The sequence below is a fragment of the Zeus faber genome (assembly GCF_960531495.2).
Source record: "Zeus faber genome assembly, chromosome: 6".
In the NCBI taxonomy this organism is placed as follows: domain Eukaryota; kingdom Metazoa; phylum Chordata; class Actinopteri; order Zeiformes; family Zeidae; genus Zeus; species Zeus faber.
In genome coordinates this window covers 10,167,350-10,185,682 of record NC_137201.1, presented here as the reverse complement: position 1 = coordinate 10,185,682, position 18,333 = coordinate 10,167,350, and the positions used below count along the sequence as shown (strand labels likewise).

The 18,333-nt window shown below is 42.4% G+C and overlaps 2 protein-coding genes and 1 pseudogene across 3 annotated transcripts; 1 reads left to right on the top strand and 2 right to left on the bottom strand.

Annotated features, from left to right (window-relative positions):
• Nucleotides 1-624: 624 nt before the first annotated feature.
• Nucleotides 625-1,152, bottom strand: LOC307231903 (bcl-2-like protein 1; the record flags this gene model as incomplete). Its single annotated transcript, XM_080002779.1, has 2 exons — nucleotides 625-1,063; nucleotides 1,148-1,152. The coding sequence occupies 2 exons, from the start codon at nucleotides 1,150-1,152 to the stop codon at nucleotides 625-627; spliced, it is 444 nt and encodes a 147-aa protein (XP_079858905.1).
• Nucleotides 1,153-2,250: 1,098 nt separating this feature from the next.
• LOC307231902 (bcl-2-like protein 1) lies at nucleotides 2,251-2,674 on the bottom strand (annotated as a pseudogene). The gene has a single exon. The product of its transcript is annotated as a bcl-2-like protein 1 (transcript).
• Nucleotides 2,675-12,554: 9,880 nt separating this feature from the next.
• On the top strand, nucleotides 12,555-17,346 carry LOC307231901 (polyadenylate-binding protein 1-like; the record flags this gene model as incomplete). The annotated part of the gene is made up of 6 exons (XM_080002778.1): nucleotides 12,555-12,720; nucleotides 14,753-14,943; nucleotides 15,539-15,654; nucleotides 16,367-16,497; nucleotides 16,658-16,752; nucleotides 17,110-17,346. 6 exons carry the CDS (start codon nucleotides 12,555-12,557, stop codon nucleotides 17,344-17,346), a joined length of 936 nt encoding a protein of 311 aa, XP_079858904.1.
• Nucleotides 17,347-18,333: the final 987 nt, after the last annotated feature.

The window sequence follows — 18,333 nt, the reverse complement described above, 5'->3', positions numbered from 1 at the left end:
CTTCAGCAACAACGCTTGAACAACTTTGAATGTCAAGGAACGTTGGCACTCAACTTGGAGCTCAAAATGTTTTGCTCAAAGAGTCAAAGAGAACAAGGCTATTTGCACGTGCTAAACATCTTGATTCAACCTGTGAACAACATTAGTTTGTCAGTTTGGGTTTTTGTCTATTTCATTTGGACAGTGACAAGAAGAACAACAAACTTCAAAGAAGTTCGTCAAAAAACTACAAAGAACTTAAAATTTTTCTAACATTCAACAAATTATTATTTTTTTTGTTGTGATTATAAATTCATAGTTTATTGGTATGCACATATCACCACTTGCTGGCTGTCAGGATTGACTTTGGTTCTCAGCCTTTCTATCACTATTTTTTCATGAAATTTGCTTTTTGTGTTATGACAAAATCAAAAGTTGTTTTAGTTGCAGCTTCATTCAGAACAATTTTTGAGACATAACGATTCATCCATCCACTTGCGTCAGAGGCAGGGGCGGACTGGCCACCAGGAGTACCAGGCATTCCCCTGGTGGACTGCTTGTCAGTTGGCCAACTGACACCGGCCCAAACTCAGTTAAAATAACAAAGTCCCTACTCAAAATGTTCAGGCAACAAGGTTACTTTGTTTAAGCAGAGGTACTCACCCATCCTCCCTGACTCTGGATCCATGGATGGAGGTGGTGGTCCAGGTATATAGTCATCCAGTCTACGATGCGGGGCACCATGTGGTTCATGTCCTTCAGCACGCAGTCCACGCAGAGGGCACCTCCGAAGGCAAACAGGCCCACGATGTGTCCCCACTTGATCCCGTCCCGAAACACCTCGTCCACCACGTTCTCAAAGCTGTTGTAGGCCGTGGCGGGAGTGATGTGGAGCCGGGACGACATGTCACTGAAGGCCTGCACATAGCGCAGCTCAAACTCGTCCGCCGACTCCCGAAGCGCCTTTTCACTGGCGCTGTCCGGCCCCAGCTGCAGTGTTGGATAGTTCTGCTGAGACAGTTTGTAGCTTATGAAGGAAACCACCATCTCTCTGTTGCTGTGCTCCACGCTGGAAAGTGCCAAGCTGCTCGGGTGTCAACGTCTTTCTGCTGTTATGTTTGGTAACGGTCAGTAAGGTAGCGCAGTAATTGGTCAGTTGGAAACTGACAGCATCGTTCAAACGCTGACGCTTGATTGGAGGAGAGCTATGACATCACTAAGAAATCACATGGGGCTGCTGCCCTAGGGGTGCAGGGGCCACTTCATTAGGTTTCTAACTTCAGCAACAACGCTTGAACAACTTTGAATGTCAAGGAACGTTGGCACTCAACTTGAAACTCAAAATGTTTTCCTCAAAGAGTCAAAGAGAACAAGGCTACTTGCATGTGCTAAACATCTTGATTCAACCCGGTCACAGCATTAGTTTGTCAGTTTGGGTGTTTGTCTATTTCATTTGGACAGTGACAAGAAGGACAGAACAAAGAACTTAAAACTTTGTAATTTAACAAAAAAAAGTTTTGTTGTTGTGATTATAAATTCATTGTTATTGGTATGCACACATCACCACTTACTGGCTGTTAGGATTGACTTTGGCTCTCAGCCTTTCTATCACACTATTTTTTCGGCAAATTAGCTTTTTGTCTATATGATGAAATCAAAAGTTGTTTTAGTTGCAACTTAATTCAGAACAACTTTTCACCCATAACGATTCATCCGTCCACTTGCGTCAGAAGCAGGGGCAAACTGGCCACCGGGAGTACCAGGCATTCCCCTGGTGGACTGCTTGTCAGTTGGCCACCAGACACCGGCCCAAACCAGCCCAACTGAATCCGGGTCGGTTTCTTTTCTCTGTTTGCCTAACCCAATTTAAATGAATTAGTTGAAATAACAAAGTCCCTACTCAAAATGTTATGGCAACAAGGTTATATTATATAATATAATTATATAATTCATAGTTTATTGGCTGTTAGGATTGACTTTGGTGCTCAGCTTTTCATTCACGCAATTTTTTCGGGAAATTAGCTTTTTGTCTTTATGACTAAATCAAAAGTTGTTTTAATTGCGGCTACATACAGAACAATTTTTGACACATAAGGATTTATCCATCCACTTGTGTCAGAAGCAGGGGCGGACTGGCCACCGGGAGTACCAGGCATTCCTCTGGTGGACTGCTTGTCAGTTGGGCCAACTGACACCAGCCCAAACTGGCCCAAACTTAGTTGAAATAACAAAGTCCCTACACAAAATGTTCAGGCAACAAGGTTACTTTGTTTAAGCGGAGGTATTCACCCATCCTCCCTGACTCTGGATCCATGGATGGAGGTGGTGGTCCAGGCATATAGTCATCCAGTCTACGATGCGGGGCACCATGTGGTTCATGTCCTTCTGCACGCAGTCCACGCAGAGGGCACCTCCGAAGGCAAACAGGCCCACGATGCGTCCCCACTTGATCCCGTCCCGAAACACCTCGTCCACCACGTTCTCAAAGCTGTTGTAGGCCGTGGCGGGAGTGATGTGGAGCCGGGACGACATGTTGCTGAAGGCCTGCACATAGTGCAGCTCAAACTCGTCCGCCCAACTCCCAAAGCGCCTTTTCACTGGCGCTCTCTGGCCCCAGCTGCAGTGTTGGATAGTTCTGCTGAGACAGTTTGTAGCTGGTGAAGGAAACCACCATCTCTCTGTTGCTGTGCTCCATGCTGGAAAGTGCCAAGCTGCTCGGGCGTCAACGTCTTTCGGCTGTTATGTTTGGTAACAATCAGTAATCATTGTCCTCTGCTCTCATGCCCATTCTTCACAATGAGCACGTCAAATATGCTTCCACGAGTAGCACTACCCCGACCAGCATCCATCTTCTTAAACTCCACCACCTGGCTTTAGCATCTGCATCTCCGCCGAATACCTCCGCAAAGTGGTCCTGTCATGATGATCACAAGACGGACAGAGGAAAGAAGATTAGAATGAAATATAGTTTTACATAGCCAGCAGCAGTGTCCACAGTGGTTGTGTCTTGAGTGTCATACAGCAATTGATTCATGTGAAATTCATTTGTTTGAGTCGGTTCAACTAACTTCAGCAAAAACGCTTGAACAACTTTGAATGTCAAGGAACGTTGGCACTCAACTTGGAGCTCAAAATGTTTTGCTCAAAGAGTCAAAGAGAACAAGGCTACTTGCACGTGCTAAACATCTTGATTCAACCTGTGCACAACATAATTTTGTCAGTTTGGGTGTTTGTCTATTTCATTTGGACAGTGACAGGAAGGACAGAACAAAGAACTTAAAACTTTGTAACTTAACAACTTTTTTTTTTTTTTGTGATTATAACTTCATAGTTTATTGTGTTGATTCAATCCACATTTTTGGTTTTTCTCTCCTCCTCCTTGTGACCTAATCGGCCCTCAACTGGTCCACTGCCCTCCTCCTCTCTCTCTCTCGGCTCTCTTGCCTTTGGACAGTCTGTTCAAGACTGTCATAATTAGGTAAATGACGCCAGGTGACTGTTTTTCGTCATAATTCAAGAAACTAGGTTGTCACAATTCGACTGTTTTTTGTCATAATTCGAACAGAAACTAGGTTGTCATAATTCGATATGCAGGCAGCGACAGACAGTCCCGGCGTTTCTAGAACAAAAAGGCCAGGCCGTTGCGTCATGTCGCGTAAAGACAGGACTGTCAGAGTTAGGTAAATGATTAAATAAACCAGGTTGTCATTATTAGGTAAATGACTGATAAATTTTAGGTAAACGCATTAGACAGATAACGAGCGACTGTCCTGACAGTCCTGTCATAGTTCGGTAAGCCGACCATTCCCCGGCATTATTTTTAGTAAATAAGCCAAGCATTTAGGGGTTAAAGACCCAATTCATGTGAATAAGGTTGCCGGCGTGTGTGTATGTTTGTGTCGTAAAATAGATTGTGCGTGTGTGATAGAGACTTTGTGTGTGTATGTTTATGTCTAATATTGTGGGGAGGGTCCTTTTCTCGAAATTCCCAGAGCGATTTTTTCTATTGAATAAATCATACGAGGAATAAAAGGAAAAGTCTGTGTGGGATAACAGTGGGGTGGTGGTGAAATAGACGGACATGTATTAAAACTATTTGTGGGACTGGGATAGAACCCCCAGTAGTCAGCTGCAGTTTTCCCTAACAATCTGTAGAAGCTTGCCGACTAGGTCCCCAAATAGGGCAGCGCGACCATACATTGTCTGTTGATCACGTGTATAAATTTTAAAACTTGTGGCAGTTAATATATATGAGGTGAAAAACATTTCTTGCCCCTCTAGTAATAAATATATATATGAGCCTGTTTACGGATGAGCCTTTCTTTAAGGACGTTTGATAAAAATATGAGACTTTTACAGGACGTTTATAAATTTGATTGATAAAAAATATATGAGCTGTTTACAGGACCTTTATACATTCGATAAAACATATGAGCCTTTTTAAGGACGTTTGATCAGTAATTTCGTAAAATATGACCATGGAAACATTCAGAGAAAAATGGGAAGTAATAAAGGGACTATAAAAAAGAATTCCAATTGACATCATTAAAAAATGAGTTACGGGACAAAAATATTTTACCCCCGGACGATGATAAAGAGACCGAAATAAAAGCATTGTGCCAGGCATTTTACACTGTATATAAACAAGCAGTTGATGATTTGGCCCGAGCGAAAAAAGATCACAAAGATGCGGCAAAAAGAATGGCAATCTATCGTCATATGCCAAAGCATCCCCCGGCAGCACAGCAGGGATCACCGCTGAAAGCATAACTGGAGCAAAAGCTGGCAGCCGCCTTAAATTGGAAAAGGTGGTACAACAGTTAGTGGGGGAACGATTGAGACTTGCAGATAAATTAATGAAGAAGTTTGTGAAGGCCAACCAGGCCTCGGAGAACAAAAGAAAACAAGAAGATGTATACTGGGGCAGAGTATGCCCAGAGACGCTTGAAAAAAGAGGAATACTTTCCCTGTACACCAAATGGAAACCCTGGTTACAGTCCATTCGACCCTTCGTCCCACCAAAAGACCCATACCACGTCACCCTAAACGACCCCAGATCTTGTTTACCATGACGCTTTCATTGCAAACTTAGAACCAACTGCAGTGCTACGCCCTATTTGATTACTCGCGACCACATTTAACAGCAAGTTATTCCTAACATTCAAATTCAATGTGACTCGATTATTTTTCAACAAGTTAGAAAGAAAAGAAGAAGAAACAGTCTTTATTTGTCACGCAACACACCACACTACAACACATGCTTGCACACACACACACATGCTTTGATGGTGGCCGGTGAAATGGCTCCTCTGCTTTTGACCCATCCTGGCTTGTCCTTCCTCTGGGGGCACAGCCAGGAGCAGTGGGCAGCATACGTGGACGCGCCTGGGGACCAGGTGATAAGTGTCCATCGCTGGTCAGACGATGATGGGTGCATGTTTTTGGTGGGGGTCCTTAGTTAGGAACAGTCCTAAAGTGTAATCTAATACTTTAGCACCACATTTAACAGCGAGGTATTCTTAACACTCGCTCAGCCTCGCCGTCCCAGACTACACACTCCCGTTTTATTTGGATGTTTCAAAGTTTTTATTTTTATCATAGATATAGTATAAATATGGCGGATCATATGGATCCTCTTCTAGTTTTTCTCTGAAGGTCTGATTTCCATGGCTCTAAAACTGTGTGTGTGTAGGTTTTGGTCTAAGGGGGGCGCCCCTGGACCTCACCCTTAACTCTCCCTTTACTGTCCTTGGACCTCACCCGCCCTTGGACCTCACCCGCGTGGTGTACTATGGTATCCTAACTGTTCTGGTAGTCTCTCTCTCTCTCCTCAAAGATACAGGACCACGCTGGAGAGCGAATCAACCCACCGTCGGGTAAGGCTCTAAGAGTCTCCGACGGGGTCTGGCTGTAAGCGATGAAAAAGAAGTGGACCGAGGCCAGGTGGACCGGACCCTTCCGAGTGGTTCAGACGACCACCCGCTCTGTTATCTAGTTGACCAGGGTTCAAGAGAGAAAGATCTAAACAGTGGAGTCAGCACACCTCGCATGAGGTTAAGAGCTAAAAAGCTGCCAGATCCAGTATCACACCCAGGCAGACATTGCTCCTAAGAAATTACTCTGTACTTTTGTTTGCTCTTTTATTGTAAATGGTCCAGGTGGTTAGTGAATGCCATCCGCACGTTCAATAATACGGATGTTGGCAGGTTTTCCTGCTGAGACAAATGAGGTTTTCCCTGCCAATCACTCCTGGAGCCATGCACCGTCAGAATTGTTTCACTGTCAGAATTGTTTTTTGTTTGTTTTAAATGTTATCTGGGAAGAAGTTCAATGTTTTATATTTTATTTCTCGTGTTAGGGTAAGATTCTATTAGGTAGGGAAAGGTCCAGCTGTCGGATCCGATGGGTCGACCAGTCTGTGTTGGACACTTTTATGTTTTATTTACCTTCTTCCCCTTTATTCATACATATTTTGATTACTGTTTGAGATTGACCTCATGTTTAATGAGGTCAAAGGGGGGATTGTTAGAAATAATATGGCGCCTCTGGTTGGAAATGTCCTTTTGTGACCAGTCGCGCACATGTTGCTGTACTTTCCGCTTGCGTTCATGTTGTTCATGATGTTCTACACGTACATTGTTCTTTGTGATCCATATGTCCTTTTGTGACCACTTGCGTACATTGGACTATATTAGGACCGAGGGAAGAAGGATCGGGGCTTCCACTGGCTGGGCTCAGACCTGGCTGAGCTCGGCTCCTGGAGCCCAGGCTCGTTCCAATCCTGCACTTTTTGATTCTGCCTGACAATAAATATGACTAACTCCTAAAGTCGTGTTATGTCCTCTGATTGACGCTCCTACTCAACCCATCAACGAACACGCGGAGAACCTCGAAGGTAATGGTTATACTTGAATTGATCAACAGAAGTTTAGTAATTGATCGAAACAGGTTGTAATGATTATCATACTTGAATTAATAAGCAGAAGTTTAGTAATTGATTAAAACAGGGTTAAGAAAGGTTTACTCCAACAACGGACCAACAATTGGTGATCCTTCGAGGAGGATATAATTTTATCCAACAATTGGTATTCACACATCACCACTTACTGGCTGTTAGGATTAACGTTGGTTCTCGCCCTTTCTGTCACACTATTTTTCAGGGAAATTTGCTTTTTGTCTACATGACAAAATCAAAAGTTGTTTTAGTTGCGGCTTCATTCAGAACAATTTTTGATGCCTTACGATTCATCCATCCACCGAGAGTACCAGGCATTCCCCTGGTGGACTGCTTGTCAGATGGGCCGGTTTCAGTTGGTGAAACCGGACCAACTGACACCGGGTCTGTTTCTTTTTTTTTTTTTCCAAAACCCATAAATGAATTAGTTGAAATAACAATGTCCCTACTGAAAATGTTAAGGCAACAAGGTTATATTATATAATGTCATTATTATATTGTATAATTCATAGTTTATTGGTATGCACACATCAGCATTTACTGGCTGTTAGGATTGACATTGGTTCTCAACCTTTCTATCACACCATTTTTCAGGGAAATTTGCTTTTTGTCTACATTAAAAAGTTGTTTTAGTTGCGGCTTCACTGAGAACAATTTTTGGCGCATAACGATTTATCCATTCACTTGCGTCAGAAGCAGGGGCGGACTGGCCACCGGGAGTACCAGGCATTCCCCTGGTGGACTGCTTGTCAGCAGTTGACACCGGCCCAAACTTAGTTGAAATAACAAAGTCCCTACTCCAAATGTGAAGGCAACAAGGTTACTTTGTTTAAGCGGAGGTACTCACCCATCCTCCCTGACTCTGGATCCATGGATGGAGGTGGTGGTCCAGGCATATAGTCATCCAGTCTACGATGCGGGGCACCATGTGGTTCATGTCCTTCTGCACGCAGTCCACGCAGAGGGCACCTCGGAAGGCAAACAGGCCCACGATGCGTCCCCACTTGATCCCGTCCCGAAACACCTCGTCCACCGTGTTCTCAAAGCTGTTGTAGGCCGTGGCGGGAGTGATGTGGAGCCGGGACGACATGTCACTGAAGGCCTGCACATAGTGCAGCTCAAACTCGTCCGCCGACTCCCGAAGCGCCTTTTCACTGGCGCTGTCCGGGCCCAGCTGCAGTGTTGGATAGTTCTGTGGCACGGTGGCGCAGTGCATTGCACTGCTGCCTCACAGCAAGAAGGTCCTGGGTTCGATTCCCGCCTGGGGCGCTGTTGGCACCGTGCTCCGGCGGGTTATCTTCCAAAAACAGGAGCCTTTCTGTGTGGAGTTTGCATGTTCTCCCCGTGCTCACATGGGGTTTCCTCCACCTCACGTCAGTAAGGACCCCCCCCAAAAACATGCACCCATCATCGTCTGACCAGCGATGGACACTTATCACCTGGTCCCCGGGCGCGTCCACGTATGCTGCCCACTGCTCCTGGCTGTGCCCCCAGAGGAAGGACAAGCCAGGATGGGTTAAAAGCAGAGGAGCCATTTGCGTGTGTGTGCGTGTGTGTGTGTGTGCAAGCATGTGTTGTGGAGTGTCGTGTGACAAATAAAGACTGTTTCTTTCTTCTTCTGCTGAGACAGTTTGTAGCTGATGAAGGAAACCACCATCTCTCTGTTGCTGTGCTCCACGCTGGAAAGTGCCAAGCTGCTCGGGCGTCAACGTCTTTCTGCTGTTATGTTTGGTAACGGTCAGTGAGGTAGCGCAGTAATTTGTCAGTTGGAAACTGAGAGCATCGTTCAAACGCTGACGCTTGATTGGAGGAGAGCTATGACATCACAAAGAAATCACATGTGGCTGCTGCCCTAGGGGTGCAGGGGCCACTTCATTAGGTTTCTAGTACCGGGTACCTTTCTAGTACCAGGTACCTTTCTAGTACCAGGTACCTTTCTAGGGGAAATTCAGGCGTTGCAGAAACTCACGGGGGAAGCATACAGAGTACAGAGTACAGAGCGTACAGAGTAATGAGAGGGGAATGTATACTCAATTCACAATATATGCATACAATAAGCAGTCCAACAGTAAAAAAATAATTTATTCTATATATTGTATTATTAATACTACTATTACTACATATTATCACTATGACTATATTTTACTTATATTAACTCATATTAGCAATATATGATAATGTAATGTATGTAATTAATATTTCTTAATTGTGCTAATATATGTTATTAATTATTCTCACATCATATTAATACTTTTGTTATTATTATTATTAATATTATGATTATTATAACTAATAATCATAATATTAATAATAATCATCATAATAATATAATATATATACTCATAATAAAATATATATTAATAGATATTAATATTTGAATGCTCGGTTTTCTAAACGACAACCAGATGGCGCTGTGGTGCTTGCTCCCGCCATTGCTCCTCTTGATGTTGTTTGTGTTTCAAACTGTGCCCGTTACGTCCAGTAGATGGCGGTAGACAAGCAGGCGGGCAACCGACAAACGCTGTCTGTGTTTGTCCCCTGCGGGCCACACTGCGGTGTTCAGTACAAAGCGGCGCATGCTTTGGCCTGTGGAAACTTGGGAGAGGGTTTGACATTATATAAACTTTCAACAACTTAGTATTATTATTAATATCATCATCATCATCATCATCATTATTATTATTATTATTATTATTATTAATAATAATAATAATAATAATACAATTATTAATAATCATAATCATAATAATAATGGATATTGCCATTTATACTTTCGTCATATACACGTTCAACAACTGATAAATATAATAATAATAATTAATAATAATAATAGATATTACCATTTAAACTTGGAGAGGGTTTGACATTTTTTATCTTTTAAAATTAGGCCGACATTTCGTCATATAAACTTTCAACGATGTCTGCATTTAAATGTGTTATTGCAGTGCAGTCGCAAATAGCCGGGAAATGAACACATAAACGTTTCTGTTGTCGCTGAAGGACCAACAGCCCCTGAACAAGCTGATCATCAGCCAGCTGCTCTGTGACGGCTACACCAATATTGCCAAAGCCTCATCAATGAGGTCAAGCCCCAAAACGTGGTGTCGCCCTCTGAACAGCTGATGCAGCTCGCAAAGATTGGTAGGCTATCATGTGGTCTGCTTTTTGCTTTTTTCTTTTTTTTTTTTTTTTTCCAGAATTAATGTGTCCAGTGTCTGCACTTCCTTCTGCAGTGTTACCTCTGCTTTCTCCATATTTGCAAGGCAGTCTGTCTGAGCAATTATCTTTCTCATTTAAAATCCTGCAGGTCTGGTTGCTCTGTGCCAACTCAGATGCATGACATTAAGTAATCTCATGGGCCTGGTCTGCCTGTGCCTGTAGAGTTAGGAGCTGCTAAAAAAGACCCTGTGCAAAACTTTGGGAACCCTTCTGTATCATTCATTGTTACTTTTTTTAAAAGATGACTACTAGTGCCTACGCTTGATTTTACTTCTTAGAGCTTCAGCATCAGGTGAATGTGATTCCAGTGTTCAACTATTTATTCTGAGGTCACTCCCTGCCTTCTCCTTTCATACGGTGGTGGCTGTTCTCTCTGGAGTTGACAACCATGGGCTTCTCTCCCCGGAAATGTCCTCGAATGTCAAATGAAGATAGTTCACTTCCACCAACAAGAAGGCTACAATAAAACTCAATGTTTGAATGTACCTATTTTGTCCGAAACATCATCAGAAATTGAGGTCTGGAAGACGAGGAGAGATTCCAGATAAACTGGCCTGGTGAGAAATGCTCAGAAGAAGCCACATATCACTGAAAAAAAGCTGCAGAACACAGCACTGGACACAGGTGTAGTTGTTCGTTGGACAACCACATAAAACAATGCACTTTAGCCAACAAAGACCTTGATGGCAGAGTTGCCAGAAGGAAGCCTTTCTACAACCAAAATCAAGTGTCTGAAGTACGCCAAAGAGAACCTTGAGAAGCCAGAAGCCTTTTGGAACAATGTGCTTGGGGTCTGAAAAAACAAAAGTGAACCTTTGGGTCACAAGCGAAGAAGGTCAATAATCAAGTATTTGTAAAGAAGGGCACTTTGCCAACTGTCAAGCATGGATCCTTTATGCTTTGAGGTTGTGTGGAAGCTGGGAGCACCAGATCTCAAAGATGTCATACATGCAAGGATTCCAAACAACAACTGTTCTGCAAGTAGGCAAAGTGGACAACAATCCCCAAGTAAAAGTATTGAAATACTCTTAACTGGCTACAGGAGGCATTTGCAAACTGGTTAAGTTGCAAACTTACAAAACAGTAACGGGTAACGGGAAAGGGTTCCAAATCTTTTGCACAGGGCCTGTTAATTATTAAAATAAAAAATAATCTTGCTTCATTTTAAAGAAAGGTGTCATGTTTGACAGCTTCTATTTACTTTGATCTTCATTGTAATATCCTTTTTGACCTAATATCCTTTTGGAGTGCACAAACTTTTGCATTCCACTGCATATTTTTCAATGTTGTCTTATTCTGTCGTGCCATACAGAATAATGCAGCTTTTTCTTCTTTTGAGAGTCCCTGGACATTGGTGGGGAGGGGGTTATTGTGTTTTTTTCTGTTAGTAATTGATTATCAGTAATACATATTACTAACCTGCATAAATGGGAGAAAAAAATGACCATTGTGTTGCAGACTGAGAAAAACAAGCTTGATTCTGGGGTAGCTCAGTGTCTCTGGCTCTTGTGGCTTAAAGGTCTATGGCTGTGCAAGTCCAATAAAGCTGCTAGACATCCATTTTTCAAGTCATCGTGGTATTTGTCACTTGAGATAGGCTGCACCTCTCTCGAGTGCTCTTAGGCGTGTTTCTGCGCCTTTAGTGGACATTTGCATTCGGATTGCTCTCAGGCAGCAGTGCTAGCCACTCAACCACCAGCCGCCAAAACTGTGACTGCTATTGGCTTGATCTTAGCACTGTGAGTCAGAGACCAAAATTGCCCACATTTTGATGCTACCCAATCCAGGTTGCTCGTGCAAACATTTTCTGCTCATCCCTGAATTGTTGTCCTTAATCAGGTAATCTTACAATCCTTTGTTCCCTTGAAGACCTTCCATGTCAAAAGGCTCCTGCAAATATAATTGTCTTCTCTTCCTCATCTAGTCTTCTGCTACCTTCTATCTAATTTCTTCTTGTCTTTTCTTACTGTGGCTCGTAGAATTCATACACATTTTTTGCCACGTCTCTCCTGTATGCTATATCCTCTGTATTCTTGTGTCTTCTTCCCTCCTCTGTTTGCCAACTTTTTCAAAGCCTAAATTGCCTAGTTTAGAATACTGCCATAATGATGTCACAATGCTTTAATAGAATGTTCTCCCACTATAAGAGGTTTGGACCTGAGGTTGAGGACTGCAGAAGGGCTGGATTTCAGTCACACAAACATACACACATGTATACACACACACACACACACACACACACACAACCAGTTACAGCAAAGTGTGGTGCAATATTAAGATTGGATGTGAGCCACCACAAGAAGAATAAAAACTAATTTTCCTCACTCACTCACTTTCATCGAGAAAGGTCAACAAAACACAATAGACAATGAAAATGACCTCAAGAGATTACATTAACCCTATGGCCTCCCTGTACGTGGGGGGTCTGCATCATGATGTAACAGAGGGCATGCTGTATGAGAAATTCAGCCCTGCTGGAGCCATCCACTCCATTCGTTTGTGTCGGGACAGGATCACTTGGCAATCCTTGGGATATGCTTATGTTAACTTCCAGCAGCAAGCTGATGGTAAGTGACCAATTAGATATTGACTAAAATTGGCGTTTAATGGCTGTCATTCTAAAAAACGACAGACGATGAACAATCAATCGTGAGGTAACCTTATTCCCCCTGCGCGTGATTATCCCTCCAAATGGAAGAGCTTTGACTGGTTTCTGGTAGTGCCACCCCTGTCATTGGACTTCAGACAACTATATTACGCCTCTCCAAAAAATGCTTTTGTTGCAATTATAGCAACATGGGTCTGCATATGTGACCCACCGCAGAATTTAGGTACATTTGGTGCCATTTGACTTTTTTATTTACATCATTTGAAAGTGAAAAATCAGAGCTTTGAAACAAGGCGTCACTTGTGCGGATCAAGCAAATATTTTTAAAGCTATGACTTGTTAATGACGAGGGTGTGACAAACTGTGTTTCTGAGATCATCACCCTCAAAGATTTCCCCGCACTTGACTTCATTCATCCAGCTCCCAGAATGCAAATCAATGGAGGACCAACAAAGCCACATGACACCCTGCTGAATGGAGCAATCTCTGCATTGTTCTTGTGTTTTGAGGGAATGTTGAACAGCGTCATCAGCACACAACATCTTTGTTCATCTTAGAGTTCTTGGAGTTGTTATGTGGGCTAACCCCAATCCTACCTTAACCCAGCTACACTCTGAGAGCCTGTTTGGGGCCTCTTTTCTTTTTCTTTTCGCCCCTGGCTGCATTTAGAGGTAAACTTGAGAATCTTGTCCATTGCTACTTGCTCTGATTCAGCATCGCTGTCGTTCTCGGCGCCGCTGTCGGAGAACTGACTATCATTGCGGAAAGTGAAGTACAGTATGCGCTGCTTACACTGACTAGGATCTATCACACTGGCCAGATTAAGGTCGGTGATATGATTTAGAGCTTCCGCCACCTGCTTCTCGTAATCCATAAAAAGACGGAGATGAAAGTTTTCACAGACAAGTGAAACCGAAAGGCTCCTCGCCCTGTGCCTTAACCATCTGTTTACGGAAGTGACGTCAGCTTTTCTTCTTCATTGGTAAACACAACTGTGGCGGATGGGGTGGCTTAAGTAGCCACACCTGATGCTTGTTAGTTGGGCTAACAAGCATCAGGTTTAAAAACCCCATCCACACACTCAGTCAGGAGAGGAGCCCTGTGTCATGACACAGGGCTCCTCATCCACCACAGCCATCTACGCAACAATGAATCCAGGTGTATACAAAACACGTAAGATTTAAAGGTTGAACCCTCCCGAAACGGTTTCACATTGACTTCACATCACATGGAATATGGAGGAAGGATTTTCACCTGGACGGTGGCTTTAAAGGAAAGCATCGATCAGCGCTTGCGCTGTTCAGCGTCTCGGTACCTGAGCTGTGTATCCCCATGTAATCTAACGGGAATATTTAACTTGACGGTTTAACATTTATCTACTATTCATAAATCAAACTCGGTTTTGAAAATACGTTGAGATTACAAAAAAATCACAAAGGAACAAAGGAAAAATTTAATTTTCCTTCTCGAACGCTTTTTTCAACATATTTGGTGGCTCTTGGCAATTATAGAAATGCGCGACACAGCGGGTTTTTCTGCGGTGGGTCACATGTCAATTGGATACCTCCACCAAAATTATTTGAATGTCAAATAAAGTGAACTCAACTTAGTTTGTCTTGTTACAGGTATTGGCGAGGTTTAGTTAAGTCTTGGGCAGAAGTGGTTACTTTCTTTCATAGATCACAATACCATTCCATAATGAAAACATGGTTGTTTTGCAGACATATTTTAGGCGGGTGTGTAAATGTATTATATTGTGATATACATTGGAGGTTCCAACCCTAATTTACTTACCCTACCCTAATTTTTTTTAAATTTTTTTTTTTTTACTGCGTTTAGTTTTTTTGATGCGGAGTTGGTGTTTCCTCTGTAACCAAGGATGAATTAAACATGATTTAAGCAATGTATTTTGGCCGTCCACAAATGAGATGTTGACGGATTATTTCTAATTAACCCTGACTTTTGACCCTGACCATCTCTTCTGCCTTCAGCTGAGCGTGCACTGGACACCATGAACTTTGATGTGATCAAGGGAAGGCCAGTTCGTATTATGTGGAGCCAGCATGACTCACTCAGAGAGAGTGGTATTGGAAATCTCTTCATAAAAAACCTTGAGAAGTCTATCGACAGCCAGGCCGTGTATAATATCTTCTCTGTTTTTGGAAACATCTTGTCCTGCAAGGTAGAGGACTGTGGGTTATTTTTTCCTGGGTAAAACTTTTGGGTTGAGGCAAGGATGGGTGATTTCTTTCTTTTTAAGAGCAAATTAATAATTAATTGATAATTGACTACTTTAACATGAACAAATACATTAATTCCAAACACATATGTTTTGCTCTAGCCAACTGGATCATTTGAATATGGCAATTAAAGATGTATTACTATTAAAATGAAAATAGTTTAAAACATGTTTTTAATTTTTTTTACGACAAGTTACTTTTTATTAAAGGAAAAAAAATACATACATACAAGAGATCGAGAAGGAAATAAATATCACGTCCAGTTGACACACCTTTGACGATGTCGTTACCATTGTCATTCCCGTTGCCCCATGTTTTTCAGATCAGATCCAAATCGGACAGATTTCACGTATTCTGAGAGGGTACAGTGTACAGTTCTAGAATGATGAAGGGTTTTTCTTTTCTTTTTTTGCCAAGTCATAGAATGATTTGATTTTGACTTTGAAAAAGGGAAGGGAGCCTTAAAAAATGTTGAGTGGGTTACTAAAGTTTCACGACATTGGTTTTGCATGAGTGTGAGGCTTGTGTTTCTTCAAGGTGGTCTGTGACGAGAATGGCTCTAAAGGCTACGGGTTTGTGCACTTTGAGACTCAGGAAGCAGCAGAACGAGCCATTGAAAGATTGAATGGCATGCTGTTCAATGACCAGAAAGTGTGAGTGTGTGTACTAACTAAAATCCTTTGTATTCGACTCATGAAATAACGTAACTTTGAAAATGTTCACAGTGAATAACTTCACATCTCTCTCTATAGTTATGAGAGGAAAGTTCTGTAGAAGCTTATTTTTTGAAAGTTGCATTTTGACACTGCCAGTACGCCACAAAATGAACTTTGAAACTGACCCATTGACGATTTTAATTGTATTTTTCCTTGCAAAAGCTCTATTAAAGTTATTGTTTAACACCATAATTACATGCTGACCAGATCCTTGTTTCCATTCTATGACTGGACATACAAAAAAGAGTGGGAGAAACAGCGAGTGAGAAGTGAGCTGAGTAGAATTACTGATAATAATTAAATGTCCCTCATTTACACTTTGCATTACACTTAAATGACTAATTGCGGCAAAAAGAAACGGTTCCTGTAAGAATTCCATTCACAACTCAGAGCCGACCGACTCTTCTAACTCTGGTTCCCCGGAAGTCCTCACTTGCACATGATACCAACTTAATAAAACGAACGAAGAGTCATGAAATTGAACACATCTTTTTACTGAATCACCCCTCAAGAGCCAAGTCTCAAAAAATAACCAATAACCACTAAATATCAAAGAGAGGATTCTCTCAATTTATATGCTTCAAGATGTTGATCCAATACTTTATTTGTCTTTGTTCATTAATGTTGATAATTGTCCTGTATAATGTAGATATATAGGTCACTTCAAAACTCGCAAAGAACGTGATGCTGAGCTGGGTGCTCAGTTTACAAATGTCTACATTAATGGCTTTGGAGAAGACATAGACGATGAGAAGCTGAGGGAGGTCTTCAGCCATTACGGTTAGTTGAATGTATCTTGAAGGGTCCAAAAAAACATTTCCTGCATGAGGGAAGGGGATAATAGATGTAGATGTGATGTTTTTAACAAACTGAAATATACTATAATATTCAAGATGGAAGTTTCATAAAACACAATCATTCAACTGAGTTTCCTTTTCAGGAAACACCATAAGTACCCGTGTCATGACCAACAACAGTGGAAAGTCCCGTGGCTTTGGGTTTGCCCGATTCGAGAGGCATGAAGATGCGCAACAGGTGAGGAATGAGGGAGCAAAATGTTATTCCATTTTTTAGATTAGCAACACCATGCACACCAGTGATGGACAAAACAGATTCCCACTAACATGATTACATGAACATGGATTGACTACTCAAGCTTAAGTTCAAGCTCAAGTCTTTCACCTTCTCCTGAAAATAATGAGAAGATTGACTCGGTCAGTCGATGTGTCGTCAAAGAGCTGTGGTCTCCTAAGAATTTGAATGTCAAGGCAAACACTTCTAGATATGTTAAGAAATAACTGAATAAATTGCAAATTTCCTTTTCAAGAAAGGAGCTGTCTGTTTCCTCATTTGAACGTCACCAGTAATTAAGATTTGGTTCTCTCTGTTTAGGCGGTAGATGATTTGAATGGCAAGGAGTTGAATGGCAAGCGGATCTATGTGGGCCGCGCTCTGAAAAAAGTGGAGCGTCAGACTCACCTCAAGACCAAATTTGTGACAAACAATTGCTACCAGCCTGCACTACCAACTTCCCAGGCCCATGCTGACCACCACCCCGCCATTGGGCAGAGGACCCAGCTCCACCCCAGCCAGCGAGGGGCTACACAAGGTGTTCGGTCACAGGGCTAGGCCTTTACTCACTCATTACTAGATAAGGTTTAGTGTTCTGCAGCCATGTTTTTTTTTTAATCTTAATTCAGTAGTCTGTTTGCAAAGATTAAGCATCCAATATTTTTTGATTTTAGGGATTAAATTATATAATATAGTGTTTCTTAAATAGTGGGGCGCGCCCCCCTGGGGGGGCTCGGAGCGATGCCAGGGGGCGCGCTGTGACCCCGGGGAACATGCTTTTTTTTGCCGCAGGTAGGGTTTTTTTTTGCTCTGAACAAGAGAACAGCTGGAGAGCAGGATATACGAAGGAGATATGAAGTGCAGATAACAACCCCTTAAAGAGACACCATGGAAAAATATTTAACAGGGATGAAAAGAACGGCGGAGAGAGACGGAGATAATGAGACAAACATAAGTCTCCCGAAAGCTAAGACGAGGAAATATGACGAAGCGTATGTAGCGCTTGGCTTCACTGTGACCACGGTGGGAGACGAGGAAAGAGCGGTATGTTTACTGTGTCTAAGGAAGTTGGCAGCGGACAGCATCAAGCCAAATAAATTAAGGCGTCACTTAAAGACATTACACCCCAATCACGCTATAAGCCGCTTGAGTTTTTTCAGCGTTAACGTGCCGAATATTGCCAACAATCGTCCCGCTTTGTGAATGCTACTTCAGTAAAGCAGCGAGCACTGTAAGCATCATATAAGGTGGCGTACCAAATTGCTCAGTGCGAAAAACCCCACTCCATAGCAGAGCAGCTGGTACCGCCTGCAGCATTAGACATGGTCTCTGTCATGCTGGATAAAAATAAAAACCATCCCTCTGTCCAATGACACCGTCGCCAGACGTATAAATGACATTGCTAACGATCTTAAAGAACAGCTGGTAGATAAACTCAAAGACAAATGTTTTGCCTCACAGTTTGATGAAGCAACTGACAGCAACAAAGACTGTTTGTTTATCCTTTATGTACATTTTGACATGACAAACTCCCTGTGTGAGGAT